This window comes from Antechinus flavipes, chromosome 1 (assembly GCF_016432865.1).
Source record: "Antechinus flavipes isolate AdamAnt ecotype Samford, QLD, Australia chromosome 1, AdamAnt_v2, whole genome shotgun sequence".
NCBI lineage: Eukaryota > Metazoa > Chordata > Mammalia > Dasyuromorphia > Dasyuridae > Antechinus > Antechinus flavipes.
Window position 1 is genome coordinate 332,011,687 of NC_067398.1, and position 27,317 is coordinate 332,039,003.

At 38.3% G+C, this 27,317-nt stretch overlaps 2 protein-coding genes across 3 annotated transcripts; one reads left to right on the forward strand and one right to left on the reverse strand.

Moving 5' to 3' along the window:
• Positions 1–2,617: 2,617 nt before the first annotated feature.
• On the reverse strand, positions 2,618–9,187 carry NDUFAB1 (NADH:ubiquinone oxidoreductase subunit AB1). Its single transcript, XM_051967555.1, has 5 exons — positions 8,915–9,187; positions 5,409–5,531; positions 4,750–4,837; positions 3,567–3,676; positions 2,618–2,758 (listed from the first exon to the last, which is right to left on the reverse strand). The coding sequence occupies exons 1-4, from the start codon at positions 9,185–9,187 to the stop codon at positions 3,585–3,587; spliced, it is 576 nt and encodes a 191-aa protein (XP_051823515.1). The 3' UTR covers positions 2,618–2,758; positions 3,567–3,584.
• A 5,016-nt stretch (positions 9,188–14,203) lies between these two features.
• Positions 14,204–27,317, forward strand: NMRAL1 (NmrA like redox sensor 1). 2 transcript variants are annotated; one of them, XM_051967569.1, is made up of 6 exons: positions 14,204–14,271; positions 17,050–17,135; positions 21,817–22,055; positions 25,002–25,251; positions 25,690–25,880; positions 26,987–27,317. In XM_051967569.1, the coding sequence occupies exons 2-6, from the start codon at positions 17,096–17,098 to the stop codon at positions 27,164–27,166; spliced, it is 900 nt and encodes a 299-aa protein (XP_051823529.1). In that variant the 5' UTR covers positions 14,204–14,271; positions 17,050–17,095; the 3' UTR covers positions 27,167–27,317. The 2 variants fall into 2 exon arrangements, with proteins under 2 accessions (XP_051823529.1, XP_051823538.1); XM_051967578.1 differs by lacking the exon at positions 14,204–14,271 and adding an exon at positions 14,326–14,433.

Consider the following 27,317-nt stretch of genomic DNA (forward strand, 5'->3'; position numbering starts at 1 on the left):
TCCTTTTTGATCTGATGACAAATGTGGAAGATATTTAGAAGAATTGCATGTTTAACCTCTATTGGATTACTTGCTTTCTGGGAGGAAGGAGGTTATGGGAGGCAGGGGAAAAAAATTGGAACACAAGGTTTTATTAGGGAGAATGCTGAAAACTATTGTTGCATGTATTTTCAAGTATAAAGTTGTTATTATTAAAAAAAAATTAAAAATAAGTTCATGCTATGGAGACTGAATATGGATCAAAGCATAGTATTTTCATCTTTTTTTGGTTGTTTTTCATTTCCTTGTTTTTCTCATGTTATTTTTTCCTCCCTTTTGATCTGATCAGCATGACAAATGTTTAGAATTGCACATTTTTAACTAGAGTGGAGATATTTTGCAAAGATGTATGTTGAAGATTATATGTATTTGGAAAAATAAAATATTATTTAAAAAAAACTTTTTAAGTTCAACTTTCACATACACAAAATTAAGTTCATGGATCCCCTAAGAAGTTGTTGCAAATAATGGCTTACAAACTTAGCCATCAGGCTGTTTGAGGAATTCCCCAATTTATCAGAGAATCCTTTGATCCATCTCCCTATTTGCCCCACCCCTCCTGCCCCCCCAAAAAATGCCTAGGAAATGTCACAGAGTTGTCATAAGAATCATGCAAACGTTATTGACTTTTTGGGTCTAAAGCTATTTTTTCCTCTTTGCTCTAGATGATGAAAACTACTCCTAGCAATACAATTCTGCAATTGCTCCAGGCAAATCTCCAAAGGCAGAAATTACTGTCCGTTTTTTTTTTACAAAATAGACTGATAGATGAAGGAATTTGACCAAGGTCACAAGGGGAAGCAGGAGACAAAACTTGGATTAAAATCTAGATTCTTTTCTCGCACCAAAAACTCAATTATGCAAATGAAAGAAGTCTATCCAGTGTCTCTTACCTCAAAGGAAGGAGAAACGGGAAAGAGCAAAATACTCAAATGTGACAATACTTATGGCACATTTGAGGCATGCTCCTTTAAATATTCTTTATTTCTAGGCTTACACCTTTCAGGCTAGAAATTACAAATTACAAATTATTACAAATACCACAAAAGCCATTTATCCAAAACCAAGAAGCTAGAATTAAGGACAGCTCTTACTTAATGGACTCCTTATTTATTTATTTATTTATTTATTTTTTTCTTTTTTTTCATTTTTTTTTATTAAATTTTTTTATTTAATAATTACATTATATTTACACTCATTTCTGTTCCGATTTTTTTTTCCCCTCCCTCCCTCCACCCCCTCCCCTAGATGGCAAGCAGTCCTTTATATGTTGGATATGTTGCAGTATATCCTAGATACAATATATGTTTGCAGAACCGAACAGTTCTCTTGTTGCGTAGGGAGAATTGGATTCAGAAGGTATAAATAATCCGGGAAGAAAAACAAAAATGCAGATAGTTCACATTCGTTTCCCAGTGTTCTTTCTTTGGGTGTAGCTGCTTTTGTCCGTCATTTATCAATTGAAACTCAGGTCTCTTTGTCAAAGAAATCCACTTCCATCAAAATATGATGGACTCCTTATTTAAAAAGCTAATCAGGCCCCAGGACATTCCATTGTATCAGGTCATTTCTGGGGGAAACATTCTTACAATAACCAGTATTTAGATGCAAACTGTGTCAAAGGAGAGAACTAACACTTTGGGATCTTCCTCTTAATGTTGTCTGTGCTCCAAGCTGACAAAAGCTAATCCTCCAAATCACAGTGGCTAACATTCGAGGCTCTCTCAACTGACTACATAATGTCTCCAGTTAAATGAATTTCTTCACTGTCCTTCAAAATTCACGCAGTGATTCTCAGCCCCGAGCCTTTTCTTTTACTGTGACTCTTCCCGGAATGCCCTCTATTCTTAAAGTCAAAGAGCATCAGAGTAGAAAGAAATAGAAATCATTTGTCTAACTTATGTTTGAAAAGGAATTCCCTCTACAATGTTATATCAGCTCTACTTGAAGACCCCCAATAAACAGGAACTCTGTATTCTAAAATAGCACTTTAATACTTCTGAAAGTTAAATTTTGAAATTATAATCAAACGAAAATCGGTCTCTGTAACTGTTCATTCACTGTTCCTATATCTGCTTTCTAAAGCCAAAAGAATAAATTTAATCATACTTCCACAGATCTGTCTTTCAATGTTTGAAAGGCAGAGATCACATTTCACCTGTTTTCTCTTTCCAAAGTATTTCAAATAGCTCAGCTCTTTTGACCAATCAATACATTCATTCTCCTGCTTATTCTTCAGTTATAATCTCCCAAAAGTAACCAACTCCCAAGGTTCAAAAATGTTAGTTGCAAAACAGCATGGTAAAAATTATCCAGAAGATAACTCCAGAAGAAAAACTGTCCAACTAACAAAATTATTTGGAAGCAAAGGCTGTATGTTTATTCAGAGAGGGATGGTCACGTAAAAGAGAAAACATGAGTTTGGGAACCAATGATGCAAATACTCAATTCCAAAAAATCCACTTGTATCTGAAGTAAATGTTCTTTTAACAATGAGATCTTTTTTAAAACATTAAAGAGAATCAATATAAAAGCAGTGCCCTTTAAGCAAAAACACTAAAGAATCAAGACCTGAGAATACTGATTTTATATATTTATTTTTTAAAGGCCAGCACATATTTAGACAACTTAAATATAGTTCCAACAGAAATACTCCGACAAAAGCAGCAATGGTCTCATGTGTTCTCACATTCAGACACTCGCTGGGATCATCCGAGTTCTGTGTAAAAAAGGATAAAAATGAAAAATTTTCAGCAAATTTGGAATAGCATTAGATCTGTCAGAGCCTGAATTAAGCATTTATAATTAGCTATAAGCTTATATTTTGATCGATAATAAAAGCTAACTGTTATATAGTCCTTTGATGTTTACAAAGTATTTTACTACAGTTTGATATGATCCTCCCAACATTGTGAGGTAAGTATTTCCTATATTATCCCTGATTTATACCTTAGGAAAGGCTCTGAAGATTAAAAATGATTTGCCTGTAGTAATGATGCTAATGTCAGAGGTGATATTTGAACCCATGCCTCTCCTGACTTCAACTCAAAACCCTTACATCTTCCTAAACTAGATTAACAAAGAGAACAGTGATTTTTTTGGTTCTGTATTCCCTACATCTAATATAGTCCCTTGTACAAAGCAAATGTTCAACCAAGTTTATTTGATCTAATTTAATTACTATTCTCAACAAAGCTATAATCTTACACTTCAATGACATTAATACTGACATTGGAAAGGGTCTCACGGATCGTCTAGTCGAACTCCCTAATTTTACGAAGATGGTACCTGAGATCCAAAAAAGGATAATGACTTCTCCAAGATCATATATCTAGGTAAGGACAAAGTCAAGACTAAACTCTAGGGCTCCTAATTCCCAGCCAAAGAAATTATTTATTAATTATCAAGCTGGTGAAAATGCCCAGCAGACATTAACATTTCTTGTAGTTAGACTCTGGTTTTGTGTGAAAAGGTGCACAAGATTGATTATATGGAAAATCATCTTTTATAAAAGATCAATTACTTACTTGATTAAAAAAAAAACTTTATTGGTATACATCTTTTTTATCTGCAATGTAATCTACAATCTCTTGTGGACACATTAACTTTTCGGCATCTATGTCAGGAATTTCAAAACCTGAAAGTGAAAGGAAATGGAACATTACTGCACTATAACAAATGATATATGAAATGAATACAAAGTAGCATAGAAGATCTACGTGAACTGATATGAAATAGAATACTCAGTCAAGAAAACAATACACATGATAACTACAACATGTAAATGGAAAGAACTATTACAAAGCAAAAAATCAAAAATAAATTTAACAGAGCGATACTGAATGACTTGAATGAAGAGATAAGACAATGTCCATAGTTGTTACATATTGCACATGTTTTTAATCTTCTCTAACAGTTGTGCTGATTTTTTTTCCCTCTTTAAAAAATAATATTCATTATATATGATAATTCTCTGGAAGGGGTAGGAAAAAGAATACTGAGAATAACTATAATGAAAGAATCCAAAAATATCAATAAAAACTTATTTTGAAATGAACTCTGAGTGCAAACTGAAGCATACTTTTTCACTTTGTTTCTTGCTTTTTATTATTTTTTGCACCATGGAATATGGAAATGTTTTGTATGATTTCATATGTATAAATGATATACTGTTATCTTCTGTTTAAATGGCAGGCAGAGGGATAGGACAGAATTTAGAACTCAAAATTTTCAGATTCTGAGAATTGTGAATTTATCTGCCTCTTTACAATCATTCAATCTCCCCTCTCCTTTTATGTATCATCTTCAATTCTGAAAGGCACAAATTTTACACTAAAAGAGGCCATATTCACCTGATCATTAAATTCTCTTGTTTGGTATTATATAAACTATCTGTACTGTTGGGATTTAATTAATGCTTAAGTGATTCATTAAAAGAGAAGTGCAGAATGGCATATTCTTTTTTTTAGGGGGGTAAGGCAGTTGGAATTAAGTGACTTGCTCAAGGTCACATAGCTAATGTCGCGTATTTGAGCAAGATCTGAACTCAGCTCCTCCTGACTTCAGGAGCAGTGCTTTATCTACTGTACTACCTAACTGCCCCAAGGTATATTCAATTTCCTAAATTAAAATCCTCAGTTCACAATTTTATCTTTTCTGGGTTTACCTGATAAGACAAATCAGACACATTACAGTACATGGATTTATTACCAAATTCATCTTCCATGGCCATTATAATTTCTACTTGGTCCAAACTATCCAAGCCCAGGTCTTTCATGAAGTGGGAAGATACTGAAAGCTGAAAGAAATGAAAATCAAAATCTAATTAGGGTGGAATTCAGCTTGTTACAGTGTTTGTTTCCTAAATAAACCAACCAAGGGTAGTAGTTTCCCTGCATCAAAAACAAGGGGTACCATGTGTCAATCATTGTGTAAAATATTCCCCACAGCAGCATTGTTACTTCAATACAGCATCACTGATACTTTATAGATAAGCCCTGTTCACCTGATCACCAAAGAGCTGAATTTGGTGACAGAAGCTAGCAGCTGTGTCCCAATGGCATTAGCCCCTACCCACCAGTCTGTTTGTAACTTTGTTCTTAATTACTCTTGGCAAACTTTTACAGTCAAGATTTTGCAGATAATTCTGAATATGCTATTATTTTAAGATGCAAAAGGGAAATTTAATTTCTGATATTCTGATACTAACCTCACTGTACTAAGAAGTCATAGCCTAAGTGACAATCATTTTCCTGTTATAGTGGTTAAAGAACCTTCAAATTCAAAATGCTTCTAATAATAGTGACCTCTAGTTAAATTATTAAACAGTCAACATTCCAAGGGACGAATTCCCCAAATATATCAATTACCTTTTCCGGATCAATCTTATCATATAGTTTCAAAACATAGAGGACGCGGTCTGTAATGCTCTCCAGGGTCAGAGGAGGCAAGTCACTATATTGACGGGTCAACTGTAGGAATATCCCTGAAACCTAGAACAAGGTAAAAAGCACAGCAAACACACTTAATAATGCCTCTGAAATGAACCAATGGAAACTCACAAATACATAGCTCCCTTTCACAAATGTGTTAGTTTAGAACCCTATGTCGTTTGTGAAGAGATTTATAAATAGTATCAAGCAGACATGCTAATGACAAGTCACATATCTAGTGATTTAAATTTATAATGCATATTTCTCACAATCACCTATAAAGTAGAGTAGTGCAAGTATTATTAAGCCCCAATTTATAAAGAAAACCAGCACAGAAGATCACACTGGATAATTGAATCTTTAAAACAATGCTAAAATTGGGCAGCTATGCAACAGTGAATCCCAGCCCTGGACCGAAGTTCAAATGTGACCTCATAGACTTACTTAGCTGTAAGACCCTAGGCAAATCAATTAATGAGTTTACCTTAATCCATTGAAGGAAATGGTAAACCCACTCCAGTATTTTTTCCAAGAAAATGTCATACAGGGTCACAAGGAGTCAAATACAATTTACTACCAAAGGTCCCACAAACCTTTTTTAAAGGAAGTTTTTTTGCCTCCATAGCTTATAACTACCTTTCCTGGCTTTCTCCATTCCCTTGAAGCTACTTCTTCCATCACTCTCATACCGAGATACAAGAGGGCAGAACAGTGAACAATAAAGAATTCAGTTATCTTTTTAATACCAATATTCTACCAGTAAGAAGAACTGACAGAGCCAAATAAATCACTATGGGACCAGGTTACTAATCACAAGTCTCTCAGGACATAACTAGGCTGATCTTCCAAAAGTTGACTTAGTTTGTTATCACAAGAAAAACCAAACAGATGAAGAATATTCACTATCCCCAATTCAACAGGCAGTAAGATGGCAATGTATAGTGCTTATCCATCAGTATATTTAAAACTGCTTTAGAGAATCTAAATGGACAAGTTGGGCCCAAAACAAAACAGAACAATTTCACAGGAGTACTGCTCTGCAGAACAGCCTAGTGGCAATTCATTAAAAATCAAATTCTGCCTCTTTTTACTTTAAAAAAGTTACTGCCTTAATACAATGATATATCACTGCTGTCACAGATCTTATTACCTAACTAGATTTCAGGGACTCTGTACAACATTCATACAAACATTTATAAGCATCTGCTATAAAAATACTAACATCTCATATTTACACAGCACTTCACAAAGGACATTCCTCACAACCACCTATGAAGCAGATGGAACAAGGATAAAGATCTTCATTTTACAAAAGATGAAAATGAGCGAAGTGCCTTGCCCTTGGCCACATTAGTTAAGTGACAGAGTCAGTACCTAATCCCAGGTCTTTTAACGCCCTGCTATATGCATATCATTATGCTATATAGCCTGAGAGAGACAATAAGTTGTACGTGATCCCATCAATTTTCCAACCCATTCTCCACTATTCATACAAACAAACTGCATAACAGACAAGTTGTGGTGCAAAAGTTCTTTTTTGCAGTTTACAACATACTTTTCCACAAAAAATGGAATAAATGAGGGCTGAGGTGGTGGTGCTGTTCTCAAGTAGTTCAACAACAAAGAAAAAGGAACCACTTGTACTAAAGAGTTAACTTAAACAGATAAGAGAAATAACAAACCAAGGCAGGGAGAGAAAAGCCTGCAGGCCCTTGCAGCATATCCGCCCCAGATACTAAAAAGTTTTGATGAGAAAAAAAGAGGCAAGGGAGATGGAATCTTAACAAGGACCATCATGGCAGAAAACCAGGGCAAAAAGAAAGAACAGCATGACAGGAAGTCAAAGGCACCAAGGAGTAAAAAAGCTCCATCACTATATTAAAGAACAAGACATTAGGAGTCTTGCAAATTGCTTAGATCCCATGGAGAAGGTCAATTCTAACAAAACATCATTCTCTCCCTATATAGAGGAAAGGAATGATTCCCTGGCAATTTCAAGTCACTACAGGCATTTGATAAATGATAAATTTGAACCAAATTGTCTCCTTTTATTGCTAGGCCTCAAAAAAAAAAAAAAAAAAGAGAGAGAGAGAGAAAGGATTTTGGTGCAGTAGAGAGTGCCGGGGCTGTGTCAAGATCTTGTTCAAATCCAGGTTATGGCACAAGTTTTATGACCTAGGCAAATCACTACACCTCTGTTTGCTTTAGTCTCCTTAACTAAAAAAATGGGGATAATGGTACCTATCTTGCAAAGCTCTTTTGAGGATCAAATGATATCTGTATTGTCACAGTTACACAACATACACAATATAAATGTTTATTCTTTTCCCTTCCCTTTAACTGCCAGCTTTTAAAATTAAAGTTGTAATTGTTTCAATCTTTCATAAATGTTTTATATTCTTCCCTGTAATCTTAAATTATCAATCTTCTAACGATTACTTAGGATCACTACAGTAAACAAAGATTATCGTACAATATGATGATGCTATCAAAGATGATCTGCCCTATGTACTTTTTGAGTTCCACATCTGCTTTTTGGAGTTTCCAAATGATTTCCTTTCAGTTACTGACAGGTTGTCAATGCCCTTGACCAAATTTTCTTAAACTGAGGGTCACGACCTGATATGAGGTTCAAGAAATTTTCACTTGTCAGTAAATGTTTGATTTATGCACCACTTTTATATACCTATATACCCGAAGTCGCCTAAATATTTTGGGGGTGAAAAGAGGTGGCCAGTGGAAGTTTAAGAAGCTCTGTCCTACACGAGTAGTTATCCTGCCTCTGCCTGAACATCCCAACACGTATGTGATCATGAACAAACCACTTTAATGAAATCTTTCAAATTTTCCAAAGAGTCTTAGTGGGAGTTTCCTCCCAGTAACCGGATGGCGGCCCATCCACGCCTGACCGTGTGGAGGGGGACGCAAGTCCTCTTCACCATGTCGCGGCCCAAAGTGTCAAGAGACCTTCCTCTTAATCTCCCCAAAGAGTAAAGGCAGAAGACTACAATAAAAACAAGAACCTCTTTGCATCGGCTTGCAGCTGGCTGTAGAAAGAAAATGCTGCCTGAGTCCTAAAAGTGCGTGGTTAGTAGTGACGCCGGTGAGAAGTTCCCACTCCAACTCGGTCGCCCCCCTCTCCGACCCCAGAACCCAGAGTTTCGCCCTCCGGAGCCCGCAGGGACCGAGGCAGGCCCGGCGCCCCAGGGAGGAGAATCCGGGCGGCGTTTCAGCCGACCCTGGAGGGGACTCTGACCTTTGCAGGCCTCTGAAACCTGCCGGAGCCAGGCCCCGTGGGGAGGCTAAGGCCCGGGACCAGCTGAGACCCAATCAGATCTCTGCGGAGCGCCCTCCTCCCGGTCCCCGAGCCCGGCCTGGCGGTGACCCCTGCGGGCCCGGCAAAGTCACCGTCGCCCGCCCGCCCGCGGGCCCGCCTCCCTCACCTGCGTGTGTGCAGGAGTAGGAACCGCCGCAGCCGCCCTTCTCCTCCTCCCCGCCGCCGCGCACGGAACCGAACCGAGCGGCCGGACCATGGCGAGCGCGGGGCCCCGGGGCTGGGACGGCGGCACCAAGGCCGCGGGCAGACGGCGGACACAGGCGGAGAGGACACGGGCCGCCATGGCTACGCCGACCCAGAGTGCAACGCGCCCTTCACCGTAAGCCCCGCCTCCTTCCTTCAGGAAGGAGCAACGAAAGGAAGAGCCTAGAGCTGCCATCCCGGAGGCCCTTCTGGCCTCCAAGCCGCTCTTTAGAATCAGCGTCCTCTGGTGGCCAGAGAAGAGGAGCCTGTGCTCTGGATGAAAGGAATGAGGAGAGGGAAGGGAACGCTGGAGCTTCTCTTCCTAGCTTTACGTATGTATGGTCAGTGTCCTGAGCCTAAAGAACAGGATCACAAAAACACCCTATAACCAAAAAAAAAAAAAAAAAAAGAAAAAAAGAAAAAAAGAAAGAAAGAAAGAAAAAGAAAAATCCCTTCAATTTAATGAAATTCTACAATTCCGGCATACAAATGAATCTAGAAAGCCCTAATGACATGCAAACAAACAAAAAAAAGCAAAACTAGAAAAATGGAAATGGAACTTACCGTCCACCGTAGGAAGAAAAATGAAAGAAAATTGAAGGGCAAAGAATTTATGATCGGGCTTGAGATCAATCAGTCAACAAACATTTATTAGGTGTTAGCTTTGTGCCAGACCAGGGCATCTAGGGTGCTGGGCATGGAGAAGACCTGAACTACTAAATCAATTTCAAAGTAAAAAACAGAATCCCTCCTATATAGCACAAAGGTTCCTAAACTGTGGGTCACACAACTGATGCAGGAGTACCGAAAAATTGGGCAACAGCAAAAAGTTACTAAACGTAATGAACAAAAACTAATTCAAAATCAAACGCAATGAATCTGAGTGTTCCTGACAACACTTTATCCTTGATCACCCAACTTCTCTTAAGCTTTGCACTGAGCATGTGCCAAAAAAACACATTCTCAGATTCTAGAAAAAGTCACATAAAATTTGTCAGCTAACAGGGATCTATTAGCAGAAAAAGTTTAAGAAGCCCTGCTATAGCATACATGGGGCAGGGGGAGGAGAGGAGGAAAAGGTCATATAGCTTCTTTTTTTTTTATATATATAGCTTTTTCTTAATGATCTCTGAGGGGAAACTGACTCCCTCCCCATGCCACTTTTACATGGTTGTAATTATCAAGAAATTTTAAAATTTCCTTTCCTGACACATCCAGTCATTAGTGCTTTCCTCATTCCTAACCAAAAAAACAAAACAAAACAAAAACAAAAACAAAAAAACTTTTTTTATTGAAGCTTTTTGTTTTCAAACATACGCAAGGATGATTTTCCAACACTGACATTTGCAAAACCTTGTGTTTTAATTTTACCCCCCTCCTCCTTCCCTCCTCCCTAGATCGCAAGTAATCCAATATATGTTAAACAGAGTAAAAAATATAATGTAAATCGAATATAGGCATACATATTTATACAATTATCTTGTTGAACAAGAAAAATCAGATCAAAAAGGACAAAAAATGAGAAAGAAAATAAAATACAGCAAACAACAACAAAAAGAGTAAAAATCCACACTCAGTCCCCACAGACCTCTCTCTGGGTATAGATGGCTCCCTCCATCACAAGATCATTGGCCTAAATCATCTTATTATTGGGTAGGGACTATTGTATTTTTTTTTATATCTTCGTATTACCAGTATTTGTCACCTAATAAATGTTTGTTAAATTAGAATGAAGCATGTCTAAATTTTTCTATATAATAATAATAATAGCATTTTTATAGTGCTTTAAGATTTGTTTAATGTTGCACATATATTGTTTCATTGATCCTGAAGTAATTTTCATGGAGTCCGTGACTAATTGGGGCCTGAATATCAAGTTGTCCACAAATTGAGTTAATTTAGTCTCCTCTTCATCAATGCTTGTTCCTTTCATTTTTTTTCTCTTCTTTTGCCAATAGTGACTAATCATGGGGATCAGACTGTACAACTTGGGATCCATGGAAATTTCTAGCATATACTGTTGTTTCTATCTGACACTATTTCCCTCATGAACTGAGACTTCTAAAATAGAAGCACAGCAGAGAAAAATGGAAGATTGAACAAGATTTATAAAGGCAATAACAGAGAAATTGATTAGAAGTAGCAAGTTATATTTGATATTTCGAAAGCTTTCATTTCCTTGAGGGACAAAGAATAAAAAAGAAACAAATAAATATATAGCCCACAAATCAGAAAATACAATTCAAAATAGACTAGAAGAGAAGAGAAATAATGAAGAGGACAAAGTAAAGAAATACTTTTCTTAGAAAAAGGAAGAGAAAAAACAAATTAAAATATAAGTTGGAGGAAAGGAAGGAAGATTATGAACTAACTGCTGTATTAGAAAAATTCAAATCAATGAATGAAATCTGCCTTAACCTGTTTTCCCATTGTATTTACTACTTTGTATTATAAATGCTTAAGTTAATTACAGACTCTTTTCCTATTGCAAATGAAAATAGGATGATTTACCTTTTTTTTAAGCTGAAGAAAAAGAAACTTATTTATTTTTTAAGTAGATTTTTTTTATTATAGCTTCTTATTTACAAAACATGTGCATGGGTAATTTTTCAACACTGACCCTTGCGAAACCTTCTGTTTCAAATTTCTCCCTCCTTCCTTCCATCCCCTCCCCTAGATGGCAGGTAGTCCAATACATGGTAAATATGTTAAAATATATGTTCAATCCAATATATGTATACATATTTATACAGTTATCTTCCTGCACAAGAAAAATCGGATCTAGAAAGAAAGAGAAAAAACCCGAGAAGAAAAACAAAAATGCAAGCAAACAATAGCAGAAAGAGTAAAAATACTATGTTATGGTCCATATTCAGTTCCCATAGTCCTCTGGCTCGCTTCATCACTGAACAACTGGAACTGGTTTCAATGTTTCAACATTGTTGAATAGAGCCACATCCATCAGAGTTGATCATCATTGTATAGTCTTGCTGTTGCCGTGTGTAATGATCTCCTGGTTCTGCTCATTTCACTCAGCATCAGTTCAAGTAAGTCTCTCCAAGCCTCTGTATTCATCCTACTGGTCATTTCTTACAGAAAAATAATATTCTATAACATTCATATACCACAATTTATTCAGCCATTCCCCAACTGATAGGCAACCACTCAGTTTCCTGAAAAAAGGGCTGCCACAAACACTTTTGCACATGTGGGTCCCTTTCCCTCCCTTAAGATCTCTTTGGGATATAAGCCCAGTAGAAATACTGCTGGATCAAAAGGTGTGCATAGTTTAATAATTTTGTGAGCATAGTTCCAAATCGCTCTCCAGAATGGTTAGAGCCGTTCACAGTTCCACCAACACTGTATCACTGTCTCAGTTTTCCCACATCCTCTCCAACATTCATTATCTTTTTCTGTCATTTTAATCAATTTGACAGGTGTGTAGTGTTGTCTTAATTTGCATTTCTCTGATCAATAGTGATTTGCTTTTTCACATTACTAGAAATAGTTTCAATTTCTTCATCTGAAAGTTGTCTGTTTATATCCTTTGACCATTTACCAATTGGAGAATGGCTTGATAAGAAACTTATTTTTAATAAGTTTTTATTTTCAAAATACAAAGATAGTTTTCAACATTCAGTCTTGTAAAATCTTGTGTTCCAAATTTTTCTTCCTCCCTTCTCCTCACCCCCCTTTCCTAGACAACAAGTAATCCAATATATGTTAAACTTGTGCAGTTCTTGTATGCATAAAGAAATCTATTTTAATGTACCAACTTACAAATATGGAAATAGTAGTTTTCTCATATCTAAGATCATTCTTTGTTCTCCTTGGGTTTTCATAGATAAAGGTTGAACTTTTGTGTCTCAGACATGACTATCTTTCCCCATTCCTCCCTATGAATTTAGCATCACATTATCTCCTTTGAACAGTTAAATAGCATAATTTTCTCCTAAACCCCTCTCCTGTTCAATGCCAGTTGCCAAGATTGTGGGCACCATGTGATCATCAAATTTGTCCTTGAAACTCTATCTCTTCTCTCCAATCCAGACCACACTAAAGCTGGTTTACTTCCTATCCCTGATGGAGCTCCTATATGTCTACAAATGTATAAATATGACATTATATGTGCTAACACTTTGGGATCCATTACTCTGAAAAAAGTGAATCCTCCAAGTGCAACTTCACAATAAACTTCAGAAAAGCTTCCAGTGTTTCTCTATTACCTGTAATTAACAGTTCAATTTTAAATAAAATGTTCTTGATCAAATTAAGGGAAGATGTTTTTGTTCTATGTTTCTTAGTGTCTTTAACATTAATAAATGTCAAAATCATGTCATTTCACGATAGGAAACAAACCCCGTGAGGTACATATTATTGGAATCAATGGGTCCCTTTTTTACAGCACAATTGTAAACAGAAGCTCATAGAAATTGTTACGTGGTCATGGAATTCCACCATGGGACTTCCAGATCTACACCAGACTGAGAAATATGAGTAAGACACGTATGAAGTCCAAAGGCTGAAGAAAGCAAATTAAAAAAAAAAAGCTCAGTGATTAATTATGAAAATGAAGAAAACGTTAAAGGGCAACGAACCAGATTTTCTAAGTGGACAGCTGCTAACAATTTATTTAAAAAAAAAAAACAAGCACACATCTTTTATTTAACAAAAAGTAAACTACGGAAAGTGTAACATTTCAAGTACTCTGTCATTACAATCACACTCAGGATGTTTGCATAACTGTTTCCCAGAACTATCCTGAGACTGGGAGATTCCTAACGATTGGTTGGGAATAAATTAGTCGAAACAAAATTTATCCATTTAAAACCTGAGGGGGTAAGGTGGAGATGAGATGGTTGCCCAGTTTAACGTTGTATATTCCATAACTACGTGTTAAATACAATCTGATAGGTGAAACTTCTCAGATTCCAAATACTGTAAGAAGCCATCCTAGAGAAAGGATGCTAGTTTACCCGGGCTGGGATGTACCATCTGTATTAAGACGGGAGGGGAGTGCGAGCTTATCCTGACCCATTTTGGGTAAAAACAAAACAAAACCAACCCTTAATTTTATTCCCCTATGTAGAACATAATATTGTTAAATAGAACTGACTACATGAGCCTCATGGAGTGAGTGGAGGGGAGTAGGAGGAGTCAGAACCTGACAGAGATCTCTTCGTTCCCCCCCACTCCAGTACAACGATTTCTTCTCCTTATTCATCTTTCCCGTGAAGTCCCACTGCTCCTAGCAGCTTCGCGGGACCGCTGCGGGGAAAGGTAATTAATTCCCACGCCCACGTGGGAGGCTCCTGGTGGTTGTGGCTGCAGAAAGTGGGCTGTTCCCGAGCGTCCGAGAGGGTGCGTGGCCAGGAGCAGAGAGACGGCTCTTTGCCCTGGGGTTCGGAGCCCCCGGCCCCCTTTCCAGGGAGCCTGAGCCAGGTCCGTGGCCGTGGGGGGAGCAGAGCCAGGACTGGGGGATTTTCGGAGACTGCCCAGGCTGGGGAAAGCGGGACTCGGAGCTGGGCTGGAAGGGTCCTTCTCACGTGGGATGTCGGAGCTGGAAGGCTCCCTGGTACCAGGGGGGCGGAGTCAGCCCGCCACCTTCCATTAGCGGGCGGCCAACAGGCCGCAGAAAAGGGGCGGCCTTGGAGGAGGACCAGTTCCAGAAATTCAGGGCGGTGTGTCTTGGAATGATGGAAATTGGATGGTTTAGACCCCATATATCAAAGAACTGGAAGGCACTAACATAAAATACAAAAGCTAGAAAAGTCGTTACAACATAATAGGGAAGGGCCGTTAGCACTTTGGAGAATCGTAATATAGAATAGTGGAGAGAGGAGGATCATTAGGAGTGTTAGAGCTGGAAGGGTCTTTCGGACGTGAAATGTCTTTCGCGGAGTCTTTAGAACATGCAATGTTATAGCCGGAAGGAACCACAAAACACAGAATAATAGAATCAATAGCACAAATATTAAAGTATAATAAGAGGCAATAGAACACAGATCGTTTTTAGTTAAATTCCCAGAGAAAATCATACTGTGAGACTGGCAGAGCTGGGGCGCAAATGCTTCCTCTCCTAGGCGCCAAAAGGAGTTGGAAAGTGAATGTGCTAAATTAGGGTTATAGTAATGAGGAAAGGAACTAGTTCCTCAGGCCGCTCACTCTCAACTTTCTGAAGAACCTGAGGACCACGTGGTGGGGAGATTTAAGCAGAGCCTCAGGGTATCTTTTCTACTCTGGAAGAATCTAGGATATTCATCTTGTAGCCTTTTCTATGTGGCAAGGTCTCCAATCAGTTTTACAACTGGAAGGGAGCTTAGAGATGGAGATAATTTAGATAATTAGAGATAATTAGCCCTGTTCCATTTTATAGAGAAGGAAAGGAAAGGACTTGCTCCATACTGCTACTAAGTGCTAAATCATGACTCAAACTCTGGGTTTCCCGATTCTAGGATTATTTTTCTTTCCCTTTATCAGGGGTTCTTAACCTGGGAGTGAGACACAGACCCCAGACCAGGGCATCTGTGGATAGATTTCAAGGAGTCCGTGACCCTGGGAAACAAAAAACTATTTCACTAGCCTTTAACTGAAATTTGTTATTTCAGTTCAAATTTAAATATTTATCATTCAGTTATTTCAAAACAGAATGTCAAGCCCTTATGCCTTTTTACTATCTCCTGAAGTCTATTCAGATTCATGTTTATTGTTTTCATGACACTATCCATCTCATCTTTTGCTGTCTCCTTTTGTCTTTAATCTCAGTATCAGTATTTTCCAATGAATCTCATTATGTGGTGAAAGTATTTAAATTTCAACCTCAGTAATGAATAATCAGTTAGTTTCTTTAAGTATTGATTGACCTTGTTATCCAAGGGACTCTCAGAAATCTCCTCCAACACCAGAATTCAAGTGTTGATTCTGCAACCCTCAACTTTCCTAATAATCAACTCTCACAGCCATATATTGCTATTGGAGAAAAAAAAATCATAGCTTTGAATATATGGAACTTTGTCAGCAAGATGATGTCTCTGCTCTTTAATATGCTGTATTTGCCAAAACTTTCCTTCCAACGGGCAAACATCTTTTAATTTCATGATTGCAACTGTCATGTTCAGTAATTTTTTTTTTAATTCTTCTTTACTTTCTGCCATCAGAATGGTATTTTCTGCCTGAGATTGTTGACATTTCTCCTAGCAACCTTAATTCCAGCTTTTGATTTTTCCACACTGGCATTTCACATGATCTACTCTGCATATAAGTTATTTAAATAAGATGATGTTACACAACTTTCTCATAAGTTTGACCTTGAACCAATTGTTCGAACAAATATGTTCCATATTGAATTCTGTTTCTTGATCTGAATACAGGTTCTTCAGGAGACTAGTAAAACATCCGATACACCCATCGCTTTTAGGACTTGCTACAATTTAGTGTGATCCACAAAGTCAGAGGCTTTATTTAATCAATGAAGCAGAAATAGATTTCTCTATAGTTCAGCAGATGCTGGCAATTTGGTCTTTAGTTCCTCTGCCTCTTTGAAAATCAGCCTCTTTTTCTGGTAATTCTCAGTTCACACACTGCTGTAGCCTACCTTGCAGAATGTCAAGTATAGCCTCCCTTGGACTGTGAAATTTTTGGTCACTTGAACATTCTTCAGCATTGCCCTTCTTTAGGATTGGGATGTAAACTGATCTTTTTCCAATCTAATAGCTGCTATGAAGTATTCTATTATTTGTCTATTAAATGGGGATGGTGTAGGGGATCATTATTGGCTCAGAATTTAAATTGAATTTTTAAAAATTGTTTAGAGGGTTGAGTTGGGAGAGCTCAGCAGAAATGCACAATTCTCTGACATCCTAGCTCTGCTTACACTGTCAAAGGAAAAGGACTAGTATTAGGGGAACCAGAAAAGGCTTCTTATAACAGGTGGGACTAGAGAGAAGCCAGGACATGGAACACTGACAGAGGCTTACCCAAGACCACCCAGCCAGTTTGTGTCAGAAACAAGAGGTGATTTGGGGGGATTTAATAAATATTGATGCTACTTCTTTTCAGAACTTCCCAACTCAAGTGCCTGTTCATTCTTGCTCTGTGACTCTTCATGGCAGATAAGAAACTAGTAGTGGTTTTTGGAGCAACTGGTAAGTGGAACATAGAATGTAAGAGCTGAAAGAACATAGACTTTTAGAACACAGGAAATTTACAACTGGAAGAGACTTTGAAGATTGTTGAGTCAATAATAACCTAGTGTTTAATAAACTCAAAGACCTCAGTTTCTGGGATAAGAACTCATTATCTGACAAAAATTCCTGGGAAAACGGACAGAACTAGGCTTGACCCATACCTAATCCCCTATACCAAGATAAAGTTGAAATAAATCCATAATTTAGACATAGAGTGATACTATAAGCAGATTAGGAGAACAAAGGAGAGTCTACCTCTCAGATCTATGGAGAAGGAACGAATTTATGGCCAAAGAAGAAGTGGAAAACATTGACATACAAAGTGGATAATTTTGATTATATTAAGTTAAAAAGGGTTTGTACAAACAAAATCAGTGCAGCCAAGGTTAGAAGGGAAAAAGAAAACTGGGAAAAAATTCTTACATCCAATGTTTCTGATAAAGGCCTCATTTCTAAAATATATGGAGAATTGACTCAAATTTATAACGTTAGAGAGGATGTGGGAAAAACTGAGACACAGATACATTGTTGATGGAATGGTGAATACATCCAGCCATTCTGGAGAGCGATTTGGAACTATGCTCAAAAAGTTATCAAACTGTGCATATCCTTTGATCCAGCAGTGTCTCTACCCCAAAGAAATCATAAAAAAGGAAAAAACCGTTATGAACAAAAATGCTTGTAACAGCAATTTTTGTAATGGCAAGGAAGTGGAAATTGAGTGGATGCCCATCAGTTGGAGAATGGCTAAATAAGTTATGGTATATGAATGTTATGGAATATTATTGTTCTATAAGAAATGAATAGCAGGATGATTTCAGAAAAGTCTAGAAAGACATGAACTGATGCTGAGTGAAGTGAGTAGAGCCAAGAGAACATTGTGCAGTTACAAGATTATGTGATGAACTTGGCTCTTTTCTTTCTTTCTTCCTTCTCCTCTCTCCTCCTCCCCTCCCCCCCCAAGACAATTGGGGTTAAGTGACTTACCCGGTCACACAGGTAGGAAGTGTTAAGTGTCTGAAATCAGATTTGAACTCAAGTCCTCCTGACTTCAGGGCGAGTGCTCTATCCACTATACTACCTAACTGCCCCTAATTTGGCTTTTTTCAACAATGAGGTGATTCAAGGAAATTCCAAGAGTTGTGATAAAGAGCCATCTGCATCAAGGGAGAAGACTATGGAGATTAAATGGAGATCACAATATAGTATTTTCATGTTTTTTATTATTGGTTGTTTGCCTGTATTTTCTTTCTCCTTTTTTCCTTTTTAATCTGATTTTTCTTGTGCAGCATGATAAGTGCGGAAATATGTATAGAATAAATGCACATGTTTAACGTATAATGGATTACTTGCTGTCTAGGAGAGGGAAGGAGAAAAATTTGGAACACAAAGTTTTGCAAGGGTGAATGTGGAAAATTATTTTTGCATGTGTTTTGAAAAATAAAAAGCTATTATTATAAAAAAAATCACAAGGATATTTATGTGGAGCATGAACTTTGATCTACTTTCTTCTGATTCTTATCCTGTGCTTAGATGATGACAATGAATCCATTATTTCATTTCAGGCTTAATTAATAAAAACAATTCCATGTGTTAAAAAAAAAAGAAAGAAAGAAAGAAAGAAAACTATCTTTGCATGTGTTTAGAAAAATGAAAAGCTATAAAAAAGGAGAAAATGTGACTATAATAAGACCAAGAGAGCAAGTCAGTGATAAAGCAAAGTCTTAAAATTTCCTGAGCTTTGGGGTAGAACTCATAATTCAAGGGTAGGCTAGGACAAGTGTGCTGGATATGCTAGTAAGGAAACAGACTCCAACTATAATTGTCCCTTTCACATCTTGACTTTCCCCACTCAGCTTAAGAAATTAAATGAAAAATTTGGGAGAGTTTTGCAGAAACTGCAGACAACAAAAAGTCTATAACTAAATACTCAATCCAAATTTTACAATAAGTGCAGTAAACACCCATAAAAGAAAAAGGGAAAGTTCAGACTTCTTCTCTGATAAGAAGGGATGGACAAAAAGTTTTGCAAGGATTCTCCAGATTTCAGAGAGTTCACTCCCCTAACCACTGCAATGTGGAAGAGATAACTGTACTTTGTGGAGAACCTAGGACTCCAGGTACTAAGACTTTTTTTGGAAGTTGGAATAAACAGATGGAAATTCTCTTCTGTCAAGAATTAAATTCATTAAGTCTTTACTATGTATGTGTCTTATCCTCTAACAGACACTTTACTTTGAAGACACAAAAGAAACATAATGAGTGGAACTGTTTAAATCGATGTGTATGGTCTCTACAAACTTAAATCAATAAAAATAACTAATCATATAAACATAAAAATAAAGAATAAAATCTTACATAAAACCATTGGTATTTAGCCAAGTGGAGTCACATAAATTAATAAACAAGTTAAATTCCATTATTCTTTTTCTATGGTATCATAAATGGAAACCTGGCTTCCATATAAAGACTTGCCTATAATACATACTGACCTGGGAACCCAAGCAAAGCTAGTTATTTAAATTTTCACTGCTCCTATATTGTACGTTGTTATTAAGGTACTAGTCTTCACTAGAAAATTCCTGAAGAAATTCCTGTATCATAACTTATTCAGCCATTCTCCAACTGATGCACATGCACCATTTCAGCTTCTGGCCACTACAAACAGGGCTGCCACAAACATTTTTGCACATGTGGGTCCCTTTCCCTCCTTTAAGATTTCTTTGGGATATAAGCCCAATAGTAACATTGCTGGATCAAAGGATATGCACAGTTCTATAACTTTTTGAGCATAGTTCCAAACTACTCTCCAGAATGGTTGGATCAGTTCACAATTCCACCAACAATGTATCAGTGTCCCAGTTATCCCACATCCCCTCCAATATTTATCACTAGCTTTTTCTATCATTTTAGTTGTCTTAATTTGCATTTCTTTAATTAATAGTGATTTAGAGCATTTTGATCATATGGCTAGAAATGGCTTTAATTTCTTCATATGAAAATTGTCTGTATCCTTTGCCCATTTATCATTCTTATAAATTTGAATCAATTCTCTATATAGTTTTAAAATGTGGCCTTTATCAGAAACTGAATGTAAGAATTTTTTTCTCAGTTTTCTTTTTCCGTTCTAATCTTGGCTGCATTGGTTTTATTGCATAAAAACAACTTATATTTAATGTAAGCAAAATTATCCATTTTGCATTTCATAATGTTCTCTAGTTCGTTGTTGGCCATAAATTCCTTCCTTCTCTACAGATTTGAGAAGTACCCTATCCCATGTTCTCCTAATTTGCTTATAGTATCACTTTTTATGTCTAAATCATGAACCTATTTTGGTATAGGGAATAGGTGTTGGTCAATCTTTAGTTTCTATTATACTATTTTCCAATTTTCCCAACAATTTTTTATCCTATAGTGAGTTCTTATCCCAGAAGCTGGAGTCTTTAGGTTTATTAAACCCTAGATTACTATAGCCACTGACTGTTTTGTCTTGTGAACTTAACCTAATCCACTGATTCATTACTCTATTTCTCAGCCAGTACCCCAGTTTAATGTATTGATGTAGCCCAGTTTAAAAACCACTGGGTTAGGAGGTGTCTTTGAGTTCATTGAAGCAGTGTGGTATAGTGAGGAGGCCCTGATTTGGAATCAGAAAATGCCCTTTACTACTTTTAGGGGCTTTGGCTTTATTATTTTCTCTCTCCTGAGTTACTGTGATAGCCTGCTGGTGGATCAGTCTACCCCAATGTCCTCTCACTCCCATACATCCTTCATCCAAGACACTAAAGTGATTTTCCTTAAAGCTCAGGTCGATCATTTGAGTTGCTTTTTACTCTGGTGTCTTTCTGTTGCCTCAAAGACCAAATACAAAAGGCTGTGTTCACAGCCCTTTCTGAGCTACCCTGCTTCTCTATTTTTTTCTCCCACTTTATGTATACTCTCTGATCAAGTGATAATAACATTTGGCTTTTCCACCAACAAGACACTATTTCTGCTCTGGACATTCTCGCCAGCTGTCCCATTCCTGCCATGCTCTGCCTTGTTCACTCTGCCTACTGACCTCCCTGGCTTCCTGTAAGTCCCACCTAAAATCCCACTTTTAACTGGAAGTTTTCTCTAACCCTCTTAATTCCAGTGTCTTCCTTCTATTAAATATCTCTTATTTACCTTATATAAAGCATTCTTTGTATATATATTTGCTTGCATGTTGTCTCCCTCATTAGACTGTAAGCAGGTACTGTCTTGTGTTTCTTTTTATGTCTTCAGTGCTTAATGAATACAGTGCTTGACACATAGTAGGTACTTAATGTTTTCAGATAGAAACAAAAAACAATAGTCTTTGTCCTTTTTTCTCAATTATCTTTTCTCTATATTTTTTCAATTACATATAAAACAATTTTTATCCTTTTTTTTAAATTTTCAAGTTCAAAATTTTTTCCATCTCTTCTTCCATTGGGAAGACAATTTGATATAAATTATTTGTGTGCAGTCATGCAAAATATATTTCCATGTAGGTCATGTTGTGAAAGAATACAATCTTTGCCTTTGGAAGTGCTCAACTAGGAGATGGAGTTTCTAGGCAGTGGGTTGGCTTGAGATAGAAACTCCAAAGAAAGGCTGTCTGATATTTTTCCCCAAGGTGCCCAGGGTGGTTCAGTTGCCAGGACTCTCCTGGAAGATGGGACATTCAAAGTTCGTGTGGTGACTCGAAATCCTAAGCAGAAAGCCGCAGAATACCTGAGAAATCAAGGTGCAGAGGTGGTCCGAGGAGATCAAGATGATGAGAAGAGCCTGGAGCCAGCCCTGGCAGGGGCCCATGCAGCTTTTATTGTGACCAACTATTGGGAGAATCTCAACCAGGAGCAGGAGATTAAGCAGGTGAAGATAAAATGGGCCTCTGTCTCTCTCTCCATCTAGCTCTAAGTAATGATTCCATTTAACTCACATTTATTGAGTGCTTATTATAGGTAAAAACAAAAATGTGGTGAAATTGTACACTATTCCAAGTGAGTGGAGCAGAGACACGACTCTACAAATACATGTGTAGAAGAGTATTTGAGAAGGAAGAGAATCTTAATGACCTGGCTACCAGAAAAGGCGCAGTTTCCTCTGAAAAGGAAGTTATCCAAAAACTAAACTCCTTTTCCCAAGACCTTCCCCTCTCCCTGACTTCCTTATTCTTGTCTAGAGTGCCACCACATTCTAGTCCTTCCAGTCCTTTCCAGTCCTTCGGGTTTCCCACCTAGGTTTCTGTTCATCCTCCATATATAATCCGTTGCTAATTCCTTTTTTCTGCCTTTCTAACATCTCTCCCATGGGCTTTCCTTCCTCTGACACCGCTATGGCCTTGCTGCAGTCTCTCATCACTTCAAAGCTGTTCTATAGCCAGAAGCTGCTAGTGGATTTACCTGCCCCAGACTGCTCCCCGCTCCAATCCAGCCTTCATTCAGTTGCCAAACTGGTCTTTCATTAGTGCAGGGGTGATCGTATCACCCACTTATTCAAGAAAACTTCTGGGGAATCAAGGGGGAAAATCTGGTTTGGCCTGAGAAGCCTTTTGTAAACTTGTCTTCCCACAGCCCCCAACCCCTCCTTTCCATTCTTTTGTTTCTGGAGGCAATCAGGCTTAAGTGACTTGCTCAGTCACCCAGCTAGTAAGTGGCTGAAGGCACATTTGAATGCAAGTCCTCTAGACTCCAGGGCCGGTGGTCTCCATTGTGCCCATCGCTGCCCTCTGAGTCTTAGACTTTACTTCCTCCTCCCCCACATACCCAGTGGTCCAGAGCCAGTGACCTTTCTGTTGTTCCCCACATAGGACACTCCCACTTCCCAACTTCCGGCATTTTCATTTCCACATGACTACAATTCTGTCCCTTTTCATCTTCTTTTCCTGGCTTCCATTAAGTCCCAACTGAAATCCTATGTAATACAAGAAACTTTTCTCAATTCCTCTAAATGCTGATGTGTTCCCTCTGTTTATTATCTCCAGTTCATCCTGTATAGATCTTATTTGTATTTTCATGTTCTCTCCATCAGACTATGAGCAGGGTCTCTGTATGCCTAGTGCTTTGAACAGTGTCTGGCATATACTACTACTACTAAAAAGTGAGCACTTAGTAAATGCTTGATGACTGACTAGTTTCTGAACTGAATCTTGAAGGAACCTAAGGATTTATAATGGTAAAAACCAGGAATTCATGCACACAAGAAAGCAGTGTAGGCAAAGAAACAGCTTAAGGAGATGTCCAGAGGAAATGGTTCACAGCTGAGGAAGAATTATTATCACATCTGGATAGCTGTTTACAAAGCTTCCTTTTTTTTTTTTTTTTTTTTGGTTACATTAAAAAAATATTTTTTTATTGCCATATTTTGTTTTTACACCACCTATACTTCCCTTTGCCTTTCATCTCCTTTTCCTCCTTGTGACAAATAAAATTGGAACAAAGGCATAGTTTTCTCCCTGGCAAGATACCAGTTTAATAACAACATGTAAACTGTTGGTAAAATGAGTCATGCTGGCATCTCAGCAAAAGCTGAGGGCCTTAACATGATCAATTTGTTGATTAGGTTATCAGTAGCCAAGGAGCTGGGTGTATGGCTTCTCTCTCTCTCTCTCTCTGATCAAAGACCCACAGGGTCTTTTGAACCTAGGTATTTCCTTCTGATTGGACTAAATATGTCATTTGGACCTCCCAGTTTGTAGGTGGGTTGCCTTCAGGTGGGGACAATCATTCCCTCTCCAGCAGTTACAACTTGCTCTAGAAATCTTGGCTATAAAACAAAAACACTCCAATCAGGATCCTCAAGCTAGCTTTCCCCTTGGAGAACAAGTCACCCCTCACTTTGATGAAGAACAAGCTAAGGATAGGAGAGGGATAGGATAGTCCTGGAATGTGTTAGAAATGACTGCATAAGGATTTCCTATAAGGAAAAAAGTTCTTACAGATAAGAGAGTTGAAAAAGAGCTGAGGCTAGTATAAAAATTCCAGAAGCACACTCCTCTCTGGGTCTCAAAGGCTTTTTCTCCTTTCACTTCCGCTCATTCATTTTCCTATTTTAAAGATTTTCTAAAATTCCCCACTGTCTAAGAAATCAGAGTAGAGTAAGACAGAAAAATGGTAATTGTCATTTATTGATCTTTTTACCTTTAAATACAGAGGTTTATTCAGTGGGTCTACACAGATTTCAGGGATTCCATGAATGGGGGAGAAACTTACATTTTTAATGTTTATTACCTATGGTTCCCTTTATTACCTTCTGTAGTTTGTGCATTTAAAAACATTCTGAGAAGAGGTTCCTACGCTTCAGGGAAGCATCCTTAATACACACACTCAAAAGGTTAAGAACCCATGCTTTAATAGAACAGTTACATAAACCAGAAATAGTACACTGTTTTTTCTTGATTCCAGTTTGCATTTGAAAGAGGAATTGGATCTCATTTTTGTTCCAGGAGACAGAACTAGGCCTATGGGTAGGAGTTACAGGAAGCAGATTTCTACCCAAATGAGTAGGAATGTCCAATACAGTTCAATAGTACAATAGCAAAGGCTCTGTTGAGAAGAAGTGAGCTTTCCATGAGAGACATCTGTGGTTCTGTAGCCATTCCATTTTTAGGGAGTTGGGGACTTGTGTATTATTCTTATTTGTATGGTGCCATATCTCCCTTGGGACAGGCTTGGCATTTGTTTGTCATTGCCTTACTCAGAGTAGGATATTGGACAAATGAGTAGACAAATAACATTCATTTGTGCAGGGTTTGTTGAATGACCGGAGAGATGCCCTTTCTATGATTCCTAATTTGTGAGGACATGGTCTCTTCCACAGGGTAAACTCCTGGCTGATCTGTCCAAACGTCTGGGCTTGAATTATGTGATCTACAGTGGACTGGAGAATGTGAAGAAACTGACAGGTGGCCAGCTGATAGTCAGACACTTTGATGGCAAAGGGGAGGTTGAGGAATACTTCCGGGCCTTGGGAGTACCAATGATTAGTGTCCGGCTGCCTTGCTACTTTGAAAACCTTCTCACCTACTTCCTACCCCAGAAGGCTCCGGATGGAAAGGGTTACTTGCTGAGTGAGTTTATTTTCCTGTGCTTTCTCTTTGAATGGCCTGTGACAACAAGGCTTTCTTCCCACCCCAGGTTTTTTTTTCTCCCTTTTTAACCGTCATGTGGTAGAAAGAGATTTGATGTCATTATGTAGGCAGCATGGCAGTGATGGGGAACCAGGCTCAATCAGAAACACCTGGGTCCCCCTCTGATCCGTACTAGATGAGGCTTTCTTTTCAGTGCTGGCAATTCATTCTCTTTAGACTATATGAGGGTTGTCTTGATCTAAGGAGTGTTTGAGGACCAGGAGGACGGAGACTGTTTTGTGGATGTGCCGGCCATCAGACACTACCTTGGCAAAGGACAGCCTGATAGATTACCTGATTAGAGTTGCTCTAAACAGCCTGATAGGAGGAGAGGACATCCCTCCCATCCTTAGGCCTTTTTTCTCTTCTCCTTTGAAGATTTGCCCATGGGTGACGTCCCAATGGATGGAATGGCAGTGGCCGACCTGGGTCCCGTGGTGCTGAGCTTGCTGAAGTCCCCAGAAGAGTACGTGGGCCGCAACATTGGGCTTAGCACCTGCAAGCACACGGCCACGGAGTACGCCTCCTTTCTCTCTAAATACACTGGGAAGACTGTGCAGGATGCCAAGGTAGGCAGATCCCCCACGGCCTGACCATCATAACATGAATTTAGACCTAGAGGATCATTGAGAGCCAACAAGTCTAAAGCCTTTATAATAGATGGTGCTGCTGATTAGATTCAGTTCTCCTGCTACACCATGCTGTATTTTCTCAAAACGGGAGTGGGGAAAAGTCTGACATTAGACTTTGAATACTAACATTAAAAATAACAAAGGCTCACGTTTATGTAATGTTTTATATAGTTTACAGAATGCCTTTCCTTACAACAGCTTCATAAGGTAGTTCCCATTTTACAAATAAAAAAATTGAGATTCAGAGATAGGAACTCCCTCTTAAAGAGCCAGGGCACAAGCACAGGTCATCCCCAACCCTGACTCTGGTACCTTTGAGGGGTTCTTAACTCCAGGGTCCACAAACCAATTTAAAAAAAAATATTTTGATAGTTTGGATTTGAATATAATTGGTTTCCTTTGCAATCTAGTGTCTCATATTTTATACATTTAATTCTTACTTGTTCGCTTGCTTGTTTATTTATTTGAGCCTGTTTCCTTATTTCATTCAGTCTTGGAAGTACAGCATTCACTCAAGGCTCAGTCCCAATGCTGATCAGTGCAAAAGTTTTGACCCATTCTCCTTCTGCCCTCAATAGAAGGCCCCTGATCTCTTAGGGAAGAGTGTTAGAGGTGACTAACCATATTGTTGGTGTCACTTCTACTGGAAATGTGGCTTTAACCTCCTGAACTCAAACAATCTACCAGCCTAAGCAGTAGCAGGGGATTAGAATTATGCACTATCAAAACCAGCCTTCTGCTGTAAAAGCCTTAGGACAAACTTAATTTTAATTTGCCTTGACTTAATAGTTTTTAAAAAGCTAGACAAGTGAAAATAAGGGGAAGCGGTAGATTATAAAGATGGGTTAATGAAATGTTATAGATGTAGAGACTGATCACGTGAAAGAGAGCCTCCCTGCTCCCCGCAATTGTAAATTGGAAAGTATCATTCTTAAAGCCTGATCTGAATAAGCTTCTGTCACACAGAAAGAAAATGGAGGGGGGGAGGGTCTGGTTGCACCTGGATGAGGTGCTAATTGTCACGGGCTGTTTCTTTTGGATAGACCTCACCAGAGGATTATGAGAAACTTGGCTTTCCTGGGGCACAGGACCTGGCCAACATGTTCCGCTTCTACACGATGAATCCAGACCGAGATGTGGAGCTGACCCTGAAACTCAACCCCAAGGCCAGAACTCTGGAACAGTGGTTAGACCAGCACAAAGATGCTTTTGCAGACCTATGACAGGTCTGCTGCTATCTTCCTCCCATTGCCAACATGATCCAATAATCCAGTATCTTAGCATATAGCTCCTGCTAGCTTGCTTTGTTTTGTTAATTGTTTTAAGGCCATTGTACTTAACTTGTAGTTTCTAAAATAAAATGCTTTGTTTCTA